Raw genomic sequence first — 20688 nt, forward strand, 5'->3', positions numbered from 1 at the left:
CTAATTATTGTTGTCAACCCAAAACTGCTTCTGGAGATTTTCAATGACATTCTTATCAACTTGGAAGGCCTTGGTGAGCACATTAGGATTAATACGAGGATCTGAATCAAACACAGCGTTAGCAATGGTGATTACTGTTGCATTTTGGCTGCTGAGACCGGCAAAGGCAACTGCATTGGTATATCCCTTGTTGAACTAGAAATGAATGAGACCAACTGGGAATACAAACACATCTCCCTTGTTCAGGACTTTAGAAAAGAGGCGGTTCTTGTCCTGGTTGGAGGTGACAAAACCAACCTCCAGTGTACCCTGTACGACTACGAGGATTTCAGTGCTGTGAGGGTGAATGTGGGGAGGGTTTAGACCATGTGGTGCATAGTCGATACGAGCCAGGGATATGCCCAAAGTGTTGAGTCCTGCTATTTTATCAACGTTGAGTTGAGTTACATTTGAACCAAGTGGGTTTGATGTGTCCCTAGGCTTATCGAGCCCCTGAAAGAAGAAATCATTGGCAGTGACATCCTTTGGGTTCTTGCAGAACTTTCCATTCACAAACACTGCTCCATAAAGAAAATACTTTATCATAGTATTATTGTGAAGTCTGACATCGGTTGGAAAGGGAAACTAAATACTCCATATAAGTGGGTGTGGATACCTTTCCCTTGAGAGACCTTTTAAAACCTTGAAGGCTAAGTTGTAGGAGGATTCCCCAAGTCCAAAGAGGACAATATCTCATGCGGGTGGTCTGGGCTATTACAGATGGTATCAGAGCCAGTACCTGGATCGATGTGCCAGCGAGGACACTGGGCTCCAAGGGGGGAGGATTGTGAAGTCCCACGTCGGTTGGAAAGGAGAACAAAACACTCCATATAAGTGGGTGTGGATACCTTTCCCTTAAAAGGCCTTTTAAAACCTTGAGGGCTGGGTTGTAAGAGGATTCCCTAGGCCCAAAGAGGACAATATCTCATATGGGTGGTCTGGGCTGTTACAGATGGTATCACAGCCAGTACCCGAATCGGTGTGCCAGCAAGGACGCTGGGCCCCAAGGGGGGAGGATTGTGAAGTGCCACATCTGTTGGAAAGGGGAACAAAACACTCCATATATGTGGGTGTGGATACCTTTCCCTTGAGAGGCCTTTTAAAACCTTGAAGACTGAGTTGTAAGAGGATTCCCCAGGCCCAAAAAGGACAATATCTCATGTGGGTGGTCTGGGCTGTTTCAATTATAGTATATCTAGTTATCTTAGGATATAAAAAAAGTTAGTGTAGAAATACAGGAGAAGGAAAATAAAGGGTAAACATACAAGCAGATTCAATTTCAGAGTCTTTGACTGCTACACAGAAGTCCTACAGAGGACTGGGGTCAGAGGCAGAGGCAATAGAGGATGCCAAACCCAAAACAACAAGAGACAAAACGATACAAATGCCTTTCATCTTAATCATAGAGAGACTTGTCTGATCGATGTTTTACAAACTTTCTTGTTGTATATATGCAAGTGAGGGATGAGAAATCTTGGTTGCAAACCTTCCTATTTATAGAGGCTTGGAGTCAGGAACTAGTCTTTTACATATTATATTATAGTAATCAATGTAAAGAATCTTTCTTCATTAAGCACTAAAAGAACAAGTAAGAACTTATTTAATTTCCTCTACAACGTTTACTTTTAATGTGGAAATGGTCTTTTTTATTTTATTTTACTTTTTTATTTATTTATTTTATTTCTGATGTCTTGCAGGTATCCTTCTCTCTTCAGTTCATTCAAGCCCTTTCTTATATAAGATTTATTTCAACCATTAATATGTTGTTCTCAGTAAACGTTAAGTTTTATTAATTTGTCTCCCATGAAGCCCCATGTGTAAGTGCGACATAATTTTATTTAGCCAATTAACATTGATTTTATTATTATTTGTTTTTTTTTAAGTTGAAAATTGTCACTATTGTGCGTGATTTGATCAATTCAAGTATGATTCAACAAATGTAGTTTCAAAATTTTGGTTATATTAAATGAAACATATTTATAAACTGTCTTGATGGACGGCAATTATAATATTGCTTCCTAGAAATTAATTACATGGTTAAAGCAAACTTAACAACCTAATCTTTTGGGGCCGGAGAGGTTTCTATTAATGCTAGATAAAATTAAAATGCCTTTGATTGTGTCTTAATTTGCCAGAAGTAATCTAATAACATGATTTATTTTATTAATGCTTCTGGAAATAAAGAAAAATTCCACTTGTCTAGATGTTTATTTTCATTTTTTATGTTACAAATATTTTATGCCTTTGGTTGGAACAAGCAGAAAACTGTACGTTTACTCCAAATAATCTGTATGACATTCAGAATTAAAGTACTATCAATTGCAAGGAACTAAAAAAAAGAAAAAAGAAAAAAAAAGCGCAGAGTTCAATTAGAATTTTTTACAATTTTCTTTAATCCAAATTTGAAATGTAAATTGGCATGTGCATCAAATTATACATATAATGAAAGTAGGATTTTACAAGTAATCAGATTAAATTTTTACTTTAAGAGAACCTGCCATTCATGCTTTTCTGGGTTGTCCTATAAAACTTTGATATTGACTCAACTTTTCATATAAAATTTGAAGATATAGGTGCTAATTTGAATTACCAAGTATCAAAAGATCAATCTAAATGACCCAATACCTTAGTGTAAACTGTCAAATCACACGTATCATTCTTGATAATCATTTCGTTTATATTGAATTATATATTATGCCACAGATTATTTGATAAAACTTTTTCATTGCTACATCTTTATCATATTTTTGTCACTGAAAGTAATTATTGAACTGAAATTCAGAGGCATATATATATATGGTAAGTTAATTTGGAGTAGTACTTCCCCCATGAATGGTCAAGCAGGGCCTTTATCTTTTCTGGTGGATAGTTGTTCGTAATAAATTGGAATACAATCAAAATGAGACACCGGAGGAATAGTCCAATGCAAAGTGTAAAATACTCAACAACACAAGTTTCTTTCATTTTCTACTACAGCAGTAATTTTGTGGTAATGTGAGCCTAAAGCCACTGACCATATATGTAACATCCCGTGCTGAACAACATTGGAATTTTTTCCACGTTGATCGAGAGGGATCAAAATTTGACTTTTTGTTCTAGATGGAATTTCTCTTTGACTGGGGTATCGTTGCAAAGTATGCATAGATCCGAGTCCATAGACTAGTAGCACATCGAAAATGGAGCTACAGTTTGAAAGTTATGAGCAAAACAAGTTGAGGTCCGAACTGTCCAAGGGATGCCAAAGTTGACTTTTTGTTCATGCAAAGTTGAGCTTTGACCCATGCATGGTTGTGAAGTACTCATTTATACGAGTTTATAGACTCATGGCACGCCCAAAACGGATATGTGGTTTACTAGTTATGACTCTGCAAAGTTTTTTTTAAAACTGTATTATTTTAATATTATTTTATATATATATATATATATTTATTTTCTTTTTCGTTTTTTTTTCTTTTCCCCCACGTGGGAAAATGCCCCCACGGGCTTCTTCTTCCTTCTTCTTCTTCGCTCTTCATTTCCTCTTTCCGTCAATCTCTCTCTCTCTCGGTCTGCACCATTTCCAACCACACGCGCCAGCCACCGGTGAAGCCCATTCATCGGCGAGCTCAGCTACCAAGTTTGGCAATCGGTCAACCGGCGATGTGCCCAGATCGCCGGATGAAGCAGGCGGCGGCCCATTTTGATTCTCCGGCAATTTCGCTGTTTTCCGGCGAACCCGGTCCGATTTCAAACTCTTTTGCCCCTATTTTGGACCTCGTGAGCTTGATTTTTAGGTCCATTCAACTCAATTCCTTGCTGTTTGGGAGATATGATGTAACAGCCCAGACCACCCACATGAGATATTGTCCACTTTGGGCCCAGCCCGCACGGTTTTGCTCTGCGACCCCGTTACACTATGGGTCCACAAAACGCGTCTCAAGGGAAAGGTATCCACACCACCTTATAAGACGTGCTTCGTTCCCCTTTCCAACCGATGTGGGATGTTACAATCCAAACATTTTCACAAAACCCGATTATCCTTATTTCCCGAAAACCAAGGGATCAATTAATTTAATAAACAATAGATAAATACCCCAAGTATAAATAAAATGTAATAAAATATAATAAATAATTTTTGAACACTTTGGGGTTTGAAATTTCTATCCGAAAATTTATACTTGACGCACTACACCATATACCAGTGATGCCCTCCAATACCCAGCGTCTCGAGCACTGACTAGCGGGGAGGTTAAAGAGAGAAACTTGCATACGGCGCTTCGGCGTCCCGACAGCGCCGCTGCTGAAACCGTCATCCCGGCCACGGAGGGGGGCGGCTATGGCCAATATCAAACTTGCCTACCTTCGGTCCAATGGCAACTCACGGGAGACATAATAACTTGCGCGCTAATCCACATATATAGCCAGAATACCAATACTGTATGAGTGCGTCTAAAACCAATTATTAAATTTTTTATTACCGTACCGATTTTCCAAAAATCACCGTGGGAAATATACCAGTTTCAAATTCACCATCCCACATTTTCCTTTAACATTTTCGGTACGAAACCATCAATAACAATATACAAATAATTTTTCTCGTATCACAAAGTCCATCAAATAATATTACACGGGCATAATTATAAAATTTGAAACCATCAATTTAAACAAATATTTTCCTTAAAATATTTAAACCAATTATGCCCAAAAAATAATATAAAAATCCAGACACAATTAATTTACGAAAATACCTTGCTCATGTGTAATAAATACAATTAAATCACGATAATAAAAATCGGAAATTTTTTAATAACCCAAAATTCCGTTTAGCATCAATAAACATATACGTACTTATAAAATAATATTTTTCCAAAATTATAATTAAATTTCCACCACATGAGCCTAATTCCAGATATCAATTTAACACCAAATAAATATAATTAAACACCCCCAAAATAGTTTTAAATGTGGGTCACTCACCTTAAGCACGTATATCAGTCAAGATCCTCCGCAGGATCAACTCCACTACCCACACGTGCTCCTAAAACATCCACAATACACCAAACCAAATATATTAATATTTTAATCGGGTAACACCCAAATGGGTACCCGGGGAGCGAACACAAACGACAACCAAAATTGATGAGTAATATACCGAATCGAAGCTTGAGTGACGAGGATTACAAATCCGGTCTCACTTCCCGGAGATCGGACCTAAGGTGGCCGGAATCTCGCCGGAAAGCTTTCGGGATTCAACTTTTCAATTCTCCCAAACCATCGCGAATTGGAGGAAAAGGACACCGGATCTGGGTTCAGGGGGTCGGAATTAGTGGAGAGGGACTGGCGGTGCAACTGGGTACTCGCCGGAATAGTGATTTTTCGGCGAGCCATCTCGGTCATCGACAACCGTCGCTGCCGGGGGCGCGTCCGGTGGCCGATGGCTGAGATTTTTGGGGGGTTTTGTAGATCAAGGGGAGAGGGTTCCAATGGAGTGAATAGTGAGGGTTTTGAGAGAAATTATTACTTTCAATTGTTTGTTATTTATTTATCTATTTAATTGTTGGTATTAATTAAATTCCTTTATTTGTTATATTATAAATATTAAAAGTGTTCAGTAGATAGGGTCACTCACTGAGATGATTAGCATCTCCCGTTTTTAAACTCTATTCCCTTAGGTGCAAGAGGTGGTAGACGTTCTTCCGGGGCGAACCTAATCTCCGTCGCTGTCTTAGTTCGAGAAGTACCTTTGTCTTCATTTATTTCAATTGTAATATTTCTTTCATCCTTGTTGTATTCTATGCTTAATAGTATTTCATGAAGCTCTGTATACTGTCTCAGACATTTATGTATTAATTATGTACTGGATTACTGTTATTCATTTGGAATGTTGTAAATTTATGGAATCAACTTGTAGTAAGGTGGGAAGAATAAGGAGATATTATTGGAGTGTGTTTTCTGTGCAGGAAAATTTTGGTAAGTCCTACCCTTAGGAGAGGTGCTGCCGGATTTTCCGTTGGAAGGTTCGGTGGTATTTCCCTGGGATCAGGGCTTATCTAGGGTTCCGGGGAGGAATTTTGGACGGGTCCTGACAGTTGGGCTCAATATCTCATGCGGGTGGTCTAGGCTGTTACAGTGGTATCAGAGCCAGTACCCGGATCGGTGTGCCAGCGAGGACGCTGGGCCCCAAGGGGGGAGGATTGTAACATCCCACATCGGTTGGAAAGGGGAACGAAGCACGCCTTATAAGGTGGTGTGGATACCTTTCCCTTGAGACGTGTTTTGTGGACCCACAGTGTAACGGGGTCGCAGAGCAAAACCGTGCGGGCTGGGCCCAAAGCGGACAATATCTCATGCGGGTGGTCTGGACTGTTACATATGACAAGTTGAAGTTCGATCGAAACCTTCCGTCCACTTTCTGGACACCTCCAATCGAGTTGAGTCCAACAGAGGTCGGTAATGTGATCCTCGTTTCATTAGCTTTCCATAGACATCTCATTTGCGAATTTTGGATACCGTTTGTGTTAGCTTCCCCAGATATCGGGTATTATTTATTCGGATAAAATATTAATTTACTTGATCCTGTGTAATATTGTTATTCGAGGAGCACGTGTGAGTTGTAGAACTGATCCTATGGAAGATCTTGGTTGGATTGCATGCTTGAGGTGAGTGACCCACCTTCAAACTTAATTTTGGGTGTTTAATTATATGTATTTTGTGATAATTTATTATTTGAAAATATGATATTTTATGTGTTAATTGTTTAGTAAAATTATATTTGGAATTTTGATGGTACAATTCAAATAATTCAAATGTATGTGTATTAAAGCATAATTTGATTTTGACAAATTATGGAGATTTTATTTTTATGAAATTCAATTTTAAAGAAATTGTGAATTTATTTGTGTTTAATAAAAATGTATTTATATATTGATGAATTGTGGAATTTAATTACATTTTGAATTTTGAGGTATTGAAGGAATATTTATTTTAAATTATTGTTAATTTCATTGAAGGATTTGAAATTGATGAAATTTCTGCGATGGATTTATGAGGATGATTTATAAAGGAATTGTGGAAAATTTATGGGTTTAATTGGATGGAATAAATCCGGTCGTATTTATGAGAGTTTGAGATTTGAAAAAAAAATATACTGATTTTATGATTTTTTTTTTTTTTTTTTTAGATGCACCATAGACATACTAGTGTTCTGTATATATGGATATGATTAGCGTGTAGGTGGATGTGGTGAGTGCGTAGGTGGGTGTGAGTAGCATATAGGTGATTATGGGGTTATCCTGTGGTTGCCATCGGATGAGGGTAGACCGCCCCTCCATGGTCGGGACGCCTACTGTATGCCGGTTTTTCTCTCTAACCTCCTATCTGGCGGTGCTTGGGACACTGGGTACCATTGGCATCACTAGTATATAGTGAGTGCATCAAATGGTTTTCTCGATACGATTTCCATAATAATAATGTTTTACAGAGTATTTAAAATTAAAATGTATTTAATTATGTTTTTATCATTTATTCGGATTAATGATTTAAAAATGTATTTTTCCACGATTTTGTTATTTTAATGGGTTTGATGAATTAAAATGGATTTTATTTGTATTTTTACCATTCATTTCAAATCAGTGTTTTCAGATCTTATTTACCTTTAAAAAGTGTTTAATTGTGTTTCATCATTATTCTGTTGATGCTTTAATTTGTATTTTATCATATTCGGAAATATTATTTTAAATTGGATTTTATTATAGTCTTACCATTTATTTTAAAACGAGGTTTAAGAATTTATTTAAACAATTCCTGGATAATTTTATGAATTTTATTGCGACTTTTGTATTATTTAATTTATTATATTTTATTTGTAATTTATTCAATTAATAATTCCTTGATTTTTGGGGTATAAAATGTGACAGCCCAGACCATCCGCATGCGATATTGCCCTCTTTGGGCCTAGGGAATCCTCTTACAACCCAGCTCTCAAGGTTTTAAAAGGCTTCGCAAGGGAAAGGTATCCACACCCAATTATATGGAGTGTTTCGTTCCCCTTTCCAACCGATTTGTTCGCCTTTCCAACTGATGAGGGACTTCACAATCCTCTCCCCTTGGGGCCTAGCATCCTCGCTGGCACACCGATCCGGGTTTGGCTCTAATACCATCTGTGACAGCCCAGACCACCCGCATATGATATTGTCCTCTTTCGGCCTGGGGAATCCTCTTACAACCCACCTATCAAGGTTTTAAAAGGCCTCACAAGGGAAAGGTATCCACACCCACTTATATGGAGTGTTTCGTTCCCCTTTCCAACCGATGAGGGACTTCACATAAAATGCTGGGTTTTGTGAAACGTTTTAAAAAGGCAACTCTTCCAACTGACTGAATTGTGAGGGTTTTGAGAGAAAATATTATTTTTAACTACTTATTATTTATTTACTTAATTCTTATTAATCAATTAACTAAGTTATTTATCCTATTATTACTATTATTGTATAGTAGATTGGGTCATTCACTGAGATGATTAGCGTCTCATGTTTTTAAATTTCGTTCCCTTAGGCCTAGGTTAGTCGACGTTGATCGTCCGGGATCGAGCTCGACGTCTTGGTTCGTTGTCGAAAGTCCAAAAGGCTTTTCCTTTCATTTCTATCTTGTATTATTTCTTTTTATCTTGTATTGTATTAAATTTCATATTCACTTGTATTTGATAACGTTCTATATACTATTTGGACGATTATCTATTTAATTATGCACTAGTTCCCTGTCATTTATTTGAAGTTCTGCAAACTTATGGAAGTAAATTGTAGTAAGGTGGGAGGAATAAGGTGGTGTATATAGGAGTATATTTTCAGAGCAGAGAAATTGTGGTAAGACTAACCTGATACGAACCTAGGACGACCTGCTCCTACACCCGTATTATATTAGCCCGGATCTTAATTAAGTTCAAGTTCTAATGGAATTGACCTCAACCCCTAACCAACTTGTGGTTAGAAACCTTGGTATAATGTAGACGCCACAATAGGGGATGGAAAACCTATTGATAAGTCAAGTTAAAACAACCAATTCTCTAATGGTATTTTAGGTGTTCTCAAAGAACAAAGAGATAATTAATCTCACAAGTATTTTCTTAATCAAATCAAAGTTGTATTCTTATTGACAAATAAGCCTTTAAATAGGCTTTGAAAGAAACAAAATAAACCCTAAAAACCCTAGGAAAAACCGGCCACACACCTAAAGAAACCTAGTTGACCGCAACTATACTTGCTTTCCTAATCTAAGTTTGATTAATTTATTCCTTTATATTAAATTAGGAATTAATTAATTTACAATAAAATAAAAACCTTCCTTAAGTTATTTGTCCATACAATAAATAAATAAAAACCCAAAAAGAAATAAAGTCAATCACAAATTAGGTAACGAGTTGACTTTGACATCTAGGCTGAATTATGTCTTCAACCAAGCTAACTAATGTCTACCTGATGTCCGAGCTAACTTATGGCCTATCCGAGCTAACTGATGTCTATCCGAGCTAACTGATGTCTATCCGAGCTAAGTTGTGTCAGGCCGAGCTAAGTTACATCCGATATCCGAAGTCCAAGATCAGATGTCCGATATAGTTGATAGCCGAGGTGGAATGTTGTCCGAGGTATAAATGTGTTGTTGATGTCCAAAGGAACTGGTGCTGTCCGAGACATGGATGACACTAGTGTTGTCCAAGACACGGATGACACCAGTGTTATCCAAGACATGGATGGACTGATGTTGTCCGAGGTAAAAATGCTCCCCGAGGTGTGGATGTGCTCCGACGTATGGATGCCCTCCGAGGTATCCGAGGTATGGTTGCCCTCCAAGGTATGGATATCCTCCGTGACATGAATGGATGTGTGGGCGCGGGCAGAATCACATCATTCCCCTCCTCTTGAAAAGGATTTGTCCTTAAATCAAGAGCATCACCTGTAGCAAAAAGAGATAAGTCAGCAACATTAAATGTAGTACAAACATTATACTCACCCAGCAAATCAAACCAAATCAAATTTCCATGTCGACGCTGCATAAGCTTGGACTTCTCTTGCTCGGGAAACCTTTCCTTTCTTAGGTGCAAATCTCTTGGATCAAACACTATCACAACAACGACTAAAAATTCATGCTCATTATGGCAAAAATTACTTTCTTTAAAGTTAGCAAAGAATATTTTCCAAATTTTCAAATTGCCACTAAGTAAAGCTCTCAACAATGCAGATAAAGTTCTAAGCAATAAAGACATCTTTAAATAAATATCTTTGAAATTCATGGTTAGCAATGATTGCTTATTCATAATCACTTTATTAACATCACCAAAGCTAAGATAAAAATTTATATTTTTCCTTTCTTGTCTTCCTTTTCCTTTCTCACTCATGGCCATCTCACCTTCCTCACTCTCGGCTTTTGTACCAAATTTCTCACTCTTAGTTTTATTAAAATCTCTCCACACAACCTGAGTATTAGAAGACTTATCTTGGACAGCAAGCTCACATTTTTCCTCTTGACTGGATGGTAGTCCACTTGGACTTTCATTTGGAAAGACATCTCCAAATTCCTTTAAAAGAGAAATCATTGAACTTGGCAATTCAAGTTCTTCAAAGTTAGTTTGATCATTAAAATAATTTTCTTTATAAATCATGATCAGCAAGGGTTTTGTACATTCAATAGCCTTATTAATATTCCTAAAACTCAAATAAAAATTCTGGTTTTTCCTCTCTTTTCTTTCTTTTCTTTATCTTTCCTCAGTTTGGCTCTCATTGGTGGAAATTTCCAGATTTTTGGTGCTCTCGGGTTTGCTCTCTTTTCTCACCCCTCTCTCAGCTTTTTCTTGGTTCTTCGACTCAATTTGGGTTTTAGAAAGCTTACCTTGATCAGCAACCTCAATCTCACCTTCTTGAAAGGATGGTGAAGCCGTTGGTACCATACTTTCTTTTTCCTTGAGCTTTTCGGCTTCTCTCCTTTCTTGCATTTTTAATTGGTCTTTGTAAACCTCCTTAGGAGATAATGGCTCCAGCTTGATTTTCTTCCCTTTAAACCTGAAAACAATACTATTTTCTCAACCAAAATAAGTAGCATCTTTATTAAACTGCCATGGCCGACCTAATAGTATATGCCCAACAATCATGGGTATAATATCACATAAAACTACATCCTCATATCTACCTATATTAAATTTTACTTTGGCTTGTTTGTTTACTTTCATCTCACCACTATCATTAAGCCATTGTAATCTATATGGTTCAGGATGTTTTATTGTTTTTAAGCCCAAATTATCAACTACAAGGTTACTTATTACATTAGTACAACTCCCACTATCTATAATCATGCTACAAATTTTACCTTGTATTTCACAACGAGTGTGGAAGATGTTCTCACGCTGGATTTGTTCTTCTTCCTTGTAGACAGCAAGTACCCTCCTCGAGACCAAATTTAGCTCAACATTTGATGTGTTTAATGGTTCGGCCTCTTCATCAAGTCCTTCATCTTCTTGTTCAATTTCAGCCTCACTAGCCTCACTTTCGGATTCCACCTCTCCATTACCCCTAATTACCATTATCCTTCTATTTGGGCATTGGCTGGATATATGTCCTCTTCCTTGGCACTTGAAACAAATAATTTCTCTTGACTTTTGAGGTTTAGGTTCAGATTTTACCTCACCTTTAATGGCTTGGACAGATGCGATTTTAAATTCTTTCCTCAGCCGGTTGGTAGCTTCTTCACCAAGTTTCGGCTTCAGCTTGCTTTCATAGGTGGAATTGTTTTCCCAGCCACTTGAACTTGTCCTTCCATTGCTAGAAACTCCTCCAAACCATGTGCTAACACCCCTCCTCTTGAATTGGTTCTCAAGCTTAATTGCTACATGCAACATCTCCTCCAATTCCAAGTATTGTTGTAACTCAAGTTGGTTGGCAATGTCACGGTTTAACCCTCCAAGAAATCTCACCATTGTTGCCTCCCTATCCTCATTCATATTCAGTCTCATCATTAACATCTCCATCTCTTTGTAATAATCCTCCACAGACCTACCTCATTGAGACAAAGATTGAAGCCGTTGATGCAGCAACCTATGGTAATGGGATGGCACAAACCGCTTCCTCATGGCTCCTTTCATTTGATGCCATGTTGTAATCAAGTCATCACCAACTCTCCTTCAGGTATTTTGCTCATTGGTCCACCATTGGAGTGCATAATGTCCAAACTCCATTGCTGCCAACTTCACCTTCTTACCCTCCGAATAATTATGGCAGTCGAATATCATCTCCATCTTTTCTTCCCACTCCAAATACACCTCGGGATCACTTTTTCATGGGATGTTGATCTTGATATTTCCCAAATCGTCATCTGTATCTTCCCTCCTATATCTTCCATGGCCAGCTCTATCTTGGACTGCAAAAGTTTCGTCAAAGTCTCCACCGAATGGCTCCTCATCAAATTCCTCTCTCGGTCTCTCACGACCTCCTCGTCCTCGGCCTCGCCCTCCATGGAATTCTTGCCTATTTCTTGTATTCGGCATTCCTTGTGAGGCTTCTAGCCTTCCCATTATTTGATTCATATGCTCAACTTGAGCACTAACCCGCTGTATTGACTTCAAAACAGCTCTCATGTCCACTTGATCTCCACTCCCGGTAGCTTGGGCATCGCCATGGAATGCTACGGACTCCTCATTGATCCTCAAGGGTGGCTCTCCTCTCCTCATTCTTGATTCTGTCATGTTAGTATAATAATGCAATAGAAATAAAATAGGACCTTACAATTTCACTCCCTTACGTGTTTCACTCAAATGAGGACTCAACACTCGTGTTTGCACACTTGTTTCGGCTTTTTACCCTCCTTTAAGCTCAACACTCTTGCCTTTTTCCACTCAATGAATTATCTCAAAGTTCTAATTAAAACACCCACAAACAGAAATTAGATCACTAGTATGCTTTAATTAAACTTATCAACAAACAGCAAGCAAAGGTGGGCAATACCGAAAGAATCCAACAAATCCTAATTTTTCGGCTTTCTAGACAAGAAAACACATAAAATAATGGGAAAACGTCGGAATTTTTGAAAACTGCACCAGATGGTAGTAGATTATGAGTTCAAGAATAAAATTCCAGAAAAAGAAATTCAAATACAAACAAGAATCAGATTGAACAAAAAAATATAGAATAATTGTCGGTTGTTGTTCTTTGTAATTCAAGTTTTGTATCAAATCCTTTAACTGATTTTAATCCAAATAATTTAAGCACCCAAAATCCAAATATCTAGTAGCAAAAATAATTCCCCAACAACTCAAATATTTAATAAGTAACAAAAAAAACTAGCAGCTTCAACAAATCAAACTCCAACAAACCGAAATATTTTTCTTTTTCTTTTTTTTTATTCGGCTTTACCTCTTCTCTTTTTTTTTTTTCCTTTTTTTTTTCACTCATAGAACATAAACAACTGCAGTAGCAAGAATAATTACCAAAATTGCAATTCCAAATCCAAAACAAACACTAAACCCGTGACCTCCAAATAAACATAAATGTGCAGTTTTTTTTTTTTTTTAAATGTTGCTGCAAACTCTTTTTTTTTTTTTTTTGAATATATGAATGCAAATATTTTAGACTAAAACAGCAAAGAAAAATCAACAAAAACCAAAATTAAAAGAACAATGATGAAAAACAACCAACAAACTAGGAAACAAAAATACGATAAAACTAGGAAATCCTAATTCAACTAGGAATGAATTTTTTTTTTTTTTTTAAAATGTAGAACATGTATGATGATAGAAGCAACCTTAACCTAATGCTAAAATTGCAGAATAACACAAAAACTAATAAAGCAAATAAAGATAGATCAAACCTAAACAAAATTTAGCTCTGATACCAAATGATACGAACCTAGGACGACCTGCTCCTAAACCCATATTATATTAGCCCGGATCTTAATTAAGTTCAAGTTCTAATGGAATTGACCTCAACCCCTAACCAACCTATGGTTAGAAACCTTGGTATAATGTAGACGCCACAATAGGGGATGGAAAACCTATTGATAAGTCAAGCTAAAACAACCAATTCTCCAATGGTGTTTTAGGTGTTCTCAAAGAACAAAGAGATAATTAATCTCACAAGTATTTTCTTAATCAAATCAAAGTTGTATTCTTATTGAAAAATAAGCATTTAAATAGGCTTTGAAAGAAACAAAATAAATCCTAAAAACCCTAGGAAAAACCGGCCACACACATAAAGAAACCTAGTTGGCCGCAACTATACTTCCTTTCCTAATCTAAGTTTGATTAATTAATTCCTTTATATTAAATTAGGAATTAATTAATTTACAATAAAATAAAAACCTTCCTAAAGTTATTTGTCCAGACAATAAATAAATAAAAACCCAAAAAGAAATAAAGTCAATCACAAATTAGGTAACGAGTTGACTTTGACATCTAGGCTGAATTATGTGTTCAACCGAGCTAACTTATGTCTGCCTGATGTCCGAGCTAACTTATGGCCTATCCGAGCTAACTGATGTCTGTCCGAGCTATCTTGTGTCTGGCTGAGCTAACTGATGTCTATCCGAGCTAAGTTGTGTCAGGCCGAGCTAAGTTACATCCGATGTCCGAAATCCAAGATCAGATGTCCAATATAGTTGATAGCCGAGGTGGAATATTGTCCGAGGTATAAATGTGTTGTTGATGTCCAAAGGAACTGGTGTTGTCCGAGACATGGATGACACCAATGTTGTCCGAGACATGGATGGACTGATGTTGTCCGAGGTAAAAATGCTCCCTGAGGTGTGGATGTGCTCCGACGTATGGATGCCCTCCGAGGTATCCGAGGTATGGTTGCCCTCCGAGGTATGGATATCCTCCGAGACATGGATGGATGTGTGGGCACGGGCAGAATCACATCATAACCCTTAGGGGAGGTTCTCCTGGATTTTAAATTAGAGAGTCCGGTAAGGTTTCCCTGGGATTAGAATTTGTCTAGGGTTCCGGTGAGGGATCTTGGATGGGTTCTGACAATATAACTCCTAGGTTTTTTCTGGCTAAGAGCAGCAAAAGCAACAACATTGTAATCTCTCCTGTTGAACTAAAAATGAATGAGACTGACTGAGAATACAAACACGTCTCCTTTGTGGAGGATTTTAGTGAAAAGTCAATTTTCATCTCGGTTGGATGTGACAAAACCAACCTCTAATGTTCCCACTACCACTAAAAGGATTTCAGTTGCGCCAGGGTGTGTGTGTGGATGGTTTAGACCATATGGTGCATAATTGATCCGAGAAATATACCCAAAGTGTTAAGTCCTGGTATCTTGTCGACGTTGGCTATGTTTACCGCTGAGCCAAGTGGATTTAATATGTTTCCAACCTCGTCAACTCGAAAGTGGAGAAATCATCAGCACTGACGTCCTTTGGGTTCTTGCAGAACTTTCCACTAACAAACACTGCATCACACAAATTTTTGTAATTAGTATCAAACACATTTTAACAAGTACCATAGAATAGAAATTGAAATGCATGCACAATAATATAATGTTTTATATGTACAACCATGGGTTTTGGTGTCATTTAATGCAACAGAGAAGTCCTGAACAGGGTCAGGATCATAGGCGGAGATAAAGGAAGAGGCAAAGCCAAGATGACAAAAGACAAAAGTTCATGAGGACCTTGGATTTTAGAGAGACTTATCTTAACTTGTATTTAGCAACAAAAGACATTTTAATCGTGGCTAATACCCTGTTTTTCTGTTGAGTGTTTTTTATGTAAAACTTCTATAACATCTTTTTTTTATTTTGTTTTAAGTTGCTTCCCCGCCTTAATATCTTTAAGTACATGGAACAAAAAAATACGCTCTGCTGAATAAAAAATGAAGAAAGGTAATTTTTTTTCCTGTTCTACAATCCCTTTCTATTGGTTTTTATTTATTGATGTATAAATGTCTGTTACACTGTCAAATTTATGAGAATATTTTTTTTTCCATGGCCAACAATTTCTCAAGCTCGAGTTGAAACTTCTCAATATGATGGAGTGATGGTGTTGTAATCCTAGCTTTTTTTAATTTTTACGTCAAATAAAGTTTTCAAAACCTTCAAGTGATGGAAACTTTTCTATAAAAAAAATATATAAAATAAAAAAGAGAAAGACAGAAGATAAAACAGAGTTTCTGTTTCAAAGACAAACAAATTTGCTAAACAAATTGGAACTAAAAAAAGTTCAATTAGAGATTTTACAACAACATTCTATTTATTTTATAAATGAATCTGAATCCAACAATAGGGAAACAAAATATACGAATCCTTATGAAAATGTAAAAGTTTTCATATAGATGAATTCATTGTTTGCTTCATATAATATAAATTAGGGTCTAATTATTGTTGTCAACCCAGAACTGCTTCTGGAGGTAGTCAATGATATTCTTGTCAACTTGGAAGGCCTTGGTGAGCACATCAGGATTAATACGAGGATCTGAATCAAACACAGCGTTAGCAATGGTGATTACTCCTGCATTTTGGCTGCTGAGACCAGCGAAGGCGACTGCATTGGTATGTCCCCTGTTGAACTGGAAATGAATGAGACCAATTGGGAAAACGAACACATCTCCCTTGTTGAGGATTTTAGTGAAGAGTTTGTTGCTCCCATCTTGTTGGTTGGAAGTGACAAAACCAACCTCCACAGTACCCTCTACGACTACTAGGATTTCGGTGCCCCGAGGGTGAGTATGGGGAGGGTTTAGGCCATATGGTGCATAGTCAATGCGAGCCAGGGATATGCCCAAAGTGTTGAGTCCTGGTATTTTATCAACATTGAGTTGAGTTACATTTGAGCCGACTCGGTTTGATGTGTTTCCTGGCTTGTCAAGCCCCGAAAAGAAGAAATCATTGGCAGTGACATACTTGGGGTCCTTGCAGAACTTTCCATTCACGAACACTGCACCATATATAAAGAAAGTACTTTTGTAATCAGTTCAGAAATATTGTATAGTATATGGTTATCTAAGATATAAAAAGTCTGTGATGAAATACAAGGAAGGAAAATAAAAAGGCAAACATACATGCAGATTTAATTTCAGAGTCTTTGACTGCAACGCAGAAGTCCTGCAGAGGGCTTGGGTCGTAAGCAGAGGCAAAAGAGGATGCCAAACCCAAAACCAGAAGAGATAAAAGAAAATGAACGCCTTGCATGCTTGTCTGATGGATAATCTGTCTTAATTTCTTAATGCAAAAGAGGGATGAGAAATCTTGGTGGGCAATATTCCCTATTTATAGAGGCCAGAGTCAGGAACTAGTCTCCGCATATTTTGTATAAGAAGTAAGGAAACAGAAAGGAGACTTGAAAATTTATCCACTGGGTATTGATTTAATAATATAATAATCGATGAAGAATCATTCTTTATTAATCACTAAAAGAACAAGTAAAATTTAAAACGGAAATGGTCTTTTTCTCTTTTTTGTTTTTCCTAGTGTGTTACACGTATCATTTTTCTTTATAGTAATAACCATTTTATTGGCCGATCCCACTTGGAAGATTTATAATTTTCTTTAGCTAATCAACGCTGATTTTTTAAAGTTGAAAACTGTCACTGTTGTGCGTGATTTGATCAATTCAAGTACAAATAATATATATATATATATGTTGAAAATTTTGTTATTGAATAAAACATATTTACAAAGTCTTGATGGACAGCAATTGTGATCATTGTTTCAAATGAATTTATTACATGGCTAGTTAGAGCTTAACTAAACAACCTAATCTTTTGAGGCAGGGGCAGAGAGGTTTCTTAAAAATGCTAGATAAATTTTAGATGCCTTCGATTGTGTCTTAGTTTTCCTAAATTAATCTATTAACATGATTTATTATATTAAAGCTTCTAGAAATGAAGAAAAATTCTACTAGTCTAAAATGTTTCATTCGATTTTTACGTTTCAAAAATTCGATGGCTTTGGATGTCAAGTGTTTGTTGGATTTACTCCAATTAATCTGTATATGTCATTCAGAAAGTACTATTAGTTGCAAGGAACTAAGAAAACTGGAAAAAAAAAAGGGGAAAATACTACGAGCAAGAAACTAAGAAAATTGGAAAAACAGAGTTTCAATTGGAATTTCTTATAATTTTCTTTAATATATAAATTGAAAAGAAAATTGGCATAAGCCTCAGACTATACATGTAATGAAAATGGAATTTGATAGCAATCATATTAACTTTTTTACTTTGAGAACATTTGACAAGTAATCATGCTTTTTTTGGGTTGTCCTATAAAACTTTAATACTGACCGAACGTTTCACATAAAAATTGGTATTAATTTCAATTGCCAAGTACCAAAAAGGCTAATCAAAATTACTAAGCACCTTTAGCTCGTACTGAATTTTAAATACCACTAGTTATTTGAAAAAAAAAATTGTTGTTATATTTTTATCATATATTTGTCACTGAAAGTAATTAGAGACAACGAAAAATCAAGGGCATCAACAGGAACATAGTTTTAGCATTTTTATATGCTAAAATTTGTATTCCCCATGAATAGTCAAGTAAGGCCTATATCTTTTCTGGTGGATGGTGATTAGTCGTTCGGATTAATTGGAATATGATCAGCATGAGACTACAGACTACCTAATTGTTTACAGCAAACTGTAATATACTCAACAACATCCAATGCTATTGATTAGCTGGTATTACAGTAACTATGTGGTCATGCGAGCCCTAACCCCTAAAATCAGTGCTGACAATATACTATGTTACTTAAGGAAACGTTAACTTTGAAAATTTAAATAAAATTAAACTATGAGAGAGATAGAGAGACAGAGCTGGAAAGTAAATAAAACGAAAATGCAATTAGAGAATGGTATACAACACCATTTATTTTATTAGAAATGAATCTGATTCAAACAATAGGGAAACATATTTATCAATCATTATTACAATGTTAAATAAGATAATAAATAGTTTATGAATTCATGGACTGCTTCATATAATAATATAAACAGAGTCTAGTTGTTGTCAACCCAGAATTGCTTCTGGAGATAATCAATGATATTCTTGTCAACTTGGAAGGCCTTGGTGAGCACATCAGGATTAATGCGAGGATCTGAACCAAATACAGAGTTAGCAATTGTGATCACTCCTGCATTTTGGCTGCTGAGACCAGCAAAGGCAACTGCATTGCTATGTCCCCTGTTGAACTGGAAATGAATTAGACCAACTGGGAATACAAACACATCTCCCTTGTTTAGGACTTTTGTAAAGAGGCGGTTTTCGTCTTGGTTGGAGGTGGCAAAACCAACCTCCAGTGTACCCTCTACGACGACTAGGATTTCGGTACCCCGAGGGTGAATGTGGGGTGGATTTAGACCATAGGGTGCGTAGTCGATACGAGCCAGAGATATGCCCAAGGTGTTGAGTCCTGCTATCTTGTCAACGTTGAGTTGAGTAACATTTGAGCCAAGTCGGTTTGATGTGTCTCTAGCCTTATCGAGCCCAGAAAAGAAGAAATCATTTGCAGTAACATCCTTTGGGTTCTTGCAGAACTTTCCATTCACAAACACTGCTCCATAAAGAAAGTACATTTTATTAGTTCTGAAATGTTATAGCACGTGGTATATACTTATAGTTATCTTAGAATATAAAAAGTTAGTGAAGAAATACAGGGGAGCAAAATAAAAATGGTAAACATACAAGCAGATTCAATTTCGGAGTCTTTTACTGCTACACAGAAGTCCTGCAGAGGGCTTGGGTCAGAGGCAGAGGCAAAAGAGGATGCCAAACCCAAAACTAGAAGAGGCAAAAGGACATGAACGCCTTGCATTTTAGAGAGACTTGTCTTTATGGATGTTCTACTATGTTTTTAATTTTGTATGCTAAGGGAGGAACGAGAAATCTTGGTACGAAACATGCCTATTTATAGAGGTCATATGAGTCAGGAACTAGTCTGTGCATAGTTTCAATAGAATTGAAAATTTATCCACTGTTTATTGATTTAATATTATATTAGCCAATGAAGAATAGTTCTCCATTGACCACTAAAAGAACAAGTAAAACTTATTTAATTTCCTCCACAACATTTACTTTTGACATGGTCTTTGTTTTTTTTTTTTTTTTTTTTTTCTCATGTCTTACACGTATCCTTTTCTCTTTAGTTCATTAATGCCCTTTCCTATATAAAATTTATTTTAACCATTGGGCTCTTTTGCAGTCCCTGTTGTCAATGTGCTATTGGTTTCTTTAGCATTTTTCTTTTATGAATATGGAATGCGGTAGAATTCGAAATCAGATCATTGTATGAGCAAACGATTATGGTTGAGCTATCCCTTCAGGAACTGAACTTCTTTAGCTAATTAACGCTGACTTTTTTAAGTTGAAAATTATCAATACTATTGTTCGTGATTTGATCAATTCAAGTAAAATATATATTTATATATATACATATATATATTTTTGATAATTTTGGTGTATTAAATAGAACATATTTATAAACTCTTGGAAGATGGAAATTGTGATCATTACTTGAAATAAATTAATTACATGGTTAATTAGAGCTTAACTGAACAACCCAATCTTTTGGGGCCCGCACCCCGAGGTTTCTTATTAATTCTTGATAAAACTAAAATACCTTTGATTGTGTCTTAATTTGCCAAATCAAGCTAATAACATGATTTAATATATTGAAGCTTCTAGAAATAAAGAA

At 36.4% G+C, this 20688-nt stretch overlaps 2 protein-coding genes and 1 pseudogene across 2 annotated transcripts; all 3 read right to left on the minus strand.

Annotated features, from left to right (window-relative positions):
* On the minus strand, positions 1–1434 carry LOC107404140 (germin-like protein subfamily 1 member 14; annotated as a pseudogene).
* Positions 1435–16197: 14763 nt separating this feature from the next.
* LOC107404136 (germin-like protein subfamily 1 member 13) lies at positions 16198–17218 on the minus strand. The gene is made up of 2 exons (XM_060812284.1): positions 17060–17218; positions 16198–16935 (listed from the first exon to the last, which is right to left on the minus strand). The coding sequence occupies exons 1-2, from the start codon at positions 17187–17189 to the stop codon at positions 16373–16375; spliced, it is 693 nt and encodes a 230-aa protein (XP_060668267.1). The 5' UTR covers positions 17190–17218; the 3' UTR covers positions 16198–16372.
* Positions 17219–18902: 1684 nt separating this feature from the next.
* Positions 18903–19852, minus strand: LOC107435892 (germin-like protein subfamily 1 member 14). The gene is made up of 2 exons (XM_060812305.1): positions 19680–19852; positions 18903–19548 (listed from the first exon to the last, which is right to left on the minus strand). The coding sequence occupies exons 1-2, from the start codon at positions 19807–19809 to the stop codon at positions 18995–18997; spliced, it is 684 nt and encodes a 227-aa protein (XP_060668288.1). The 5' UTR covers positions 19810–19852; the 3' UTR covers positions 18903–18994.
* Between the last annotated feature and the right edge of the window lie 836 nt (positions 19853–20688).

The sequence above is a fragment of the Ziziphus jujuba genome, chromosome 10 (assembly GCF_031755915.1).
Source record: "Ziziphus jujuba cultivar Dongzao chromosome 10, ASM3175591v1".
NCBI classification, from domain to species: domain Eukaryota; kingdom Viridiplantae; phylum Streptophyta; class Magnoliopsida; order Rosales; family Rhamnaceae; genus Ziziphus; species Ziziphus jujuba.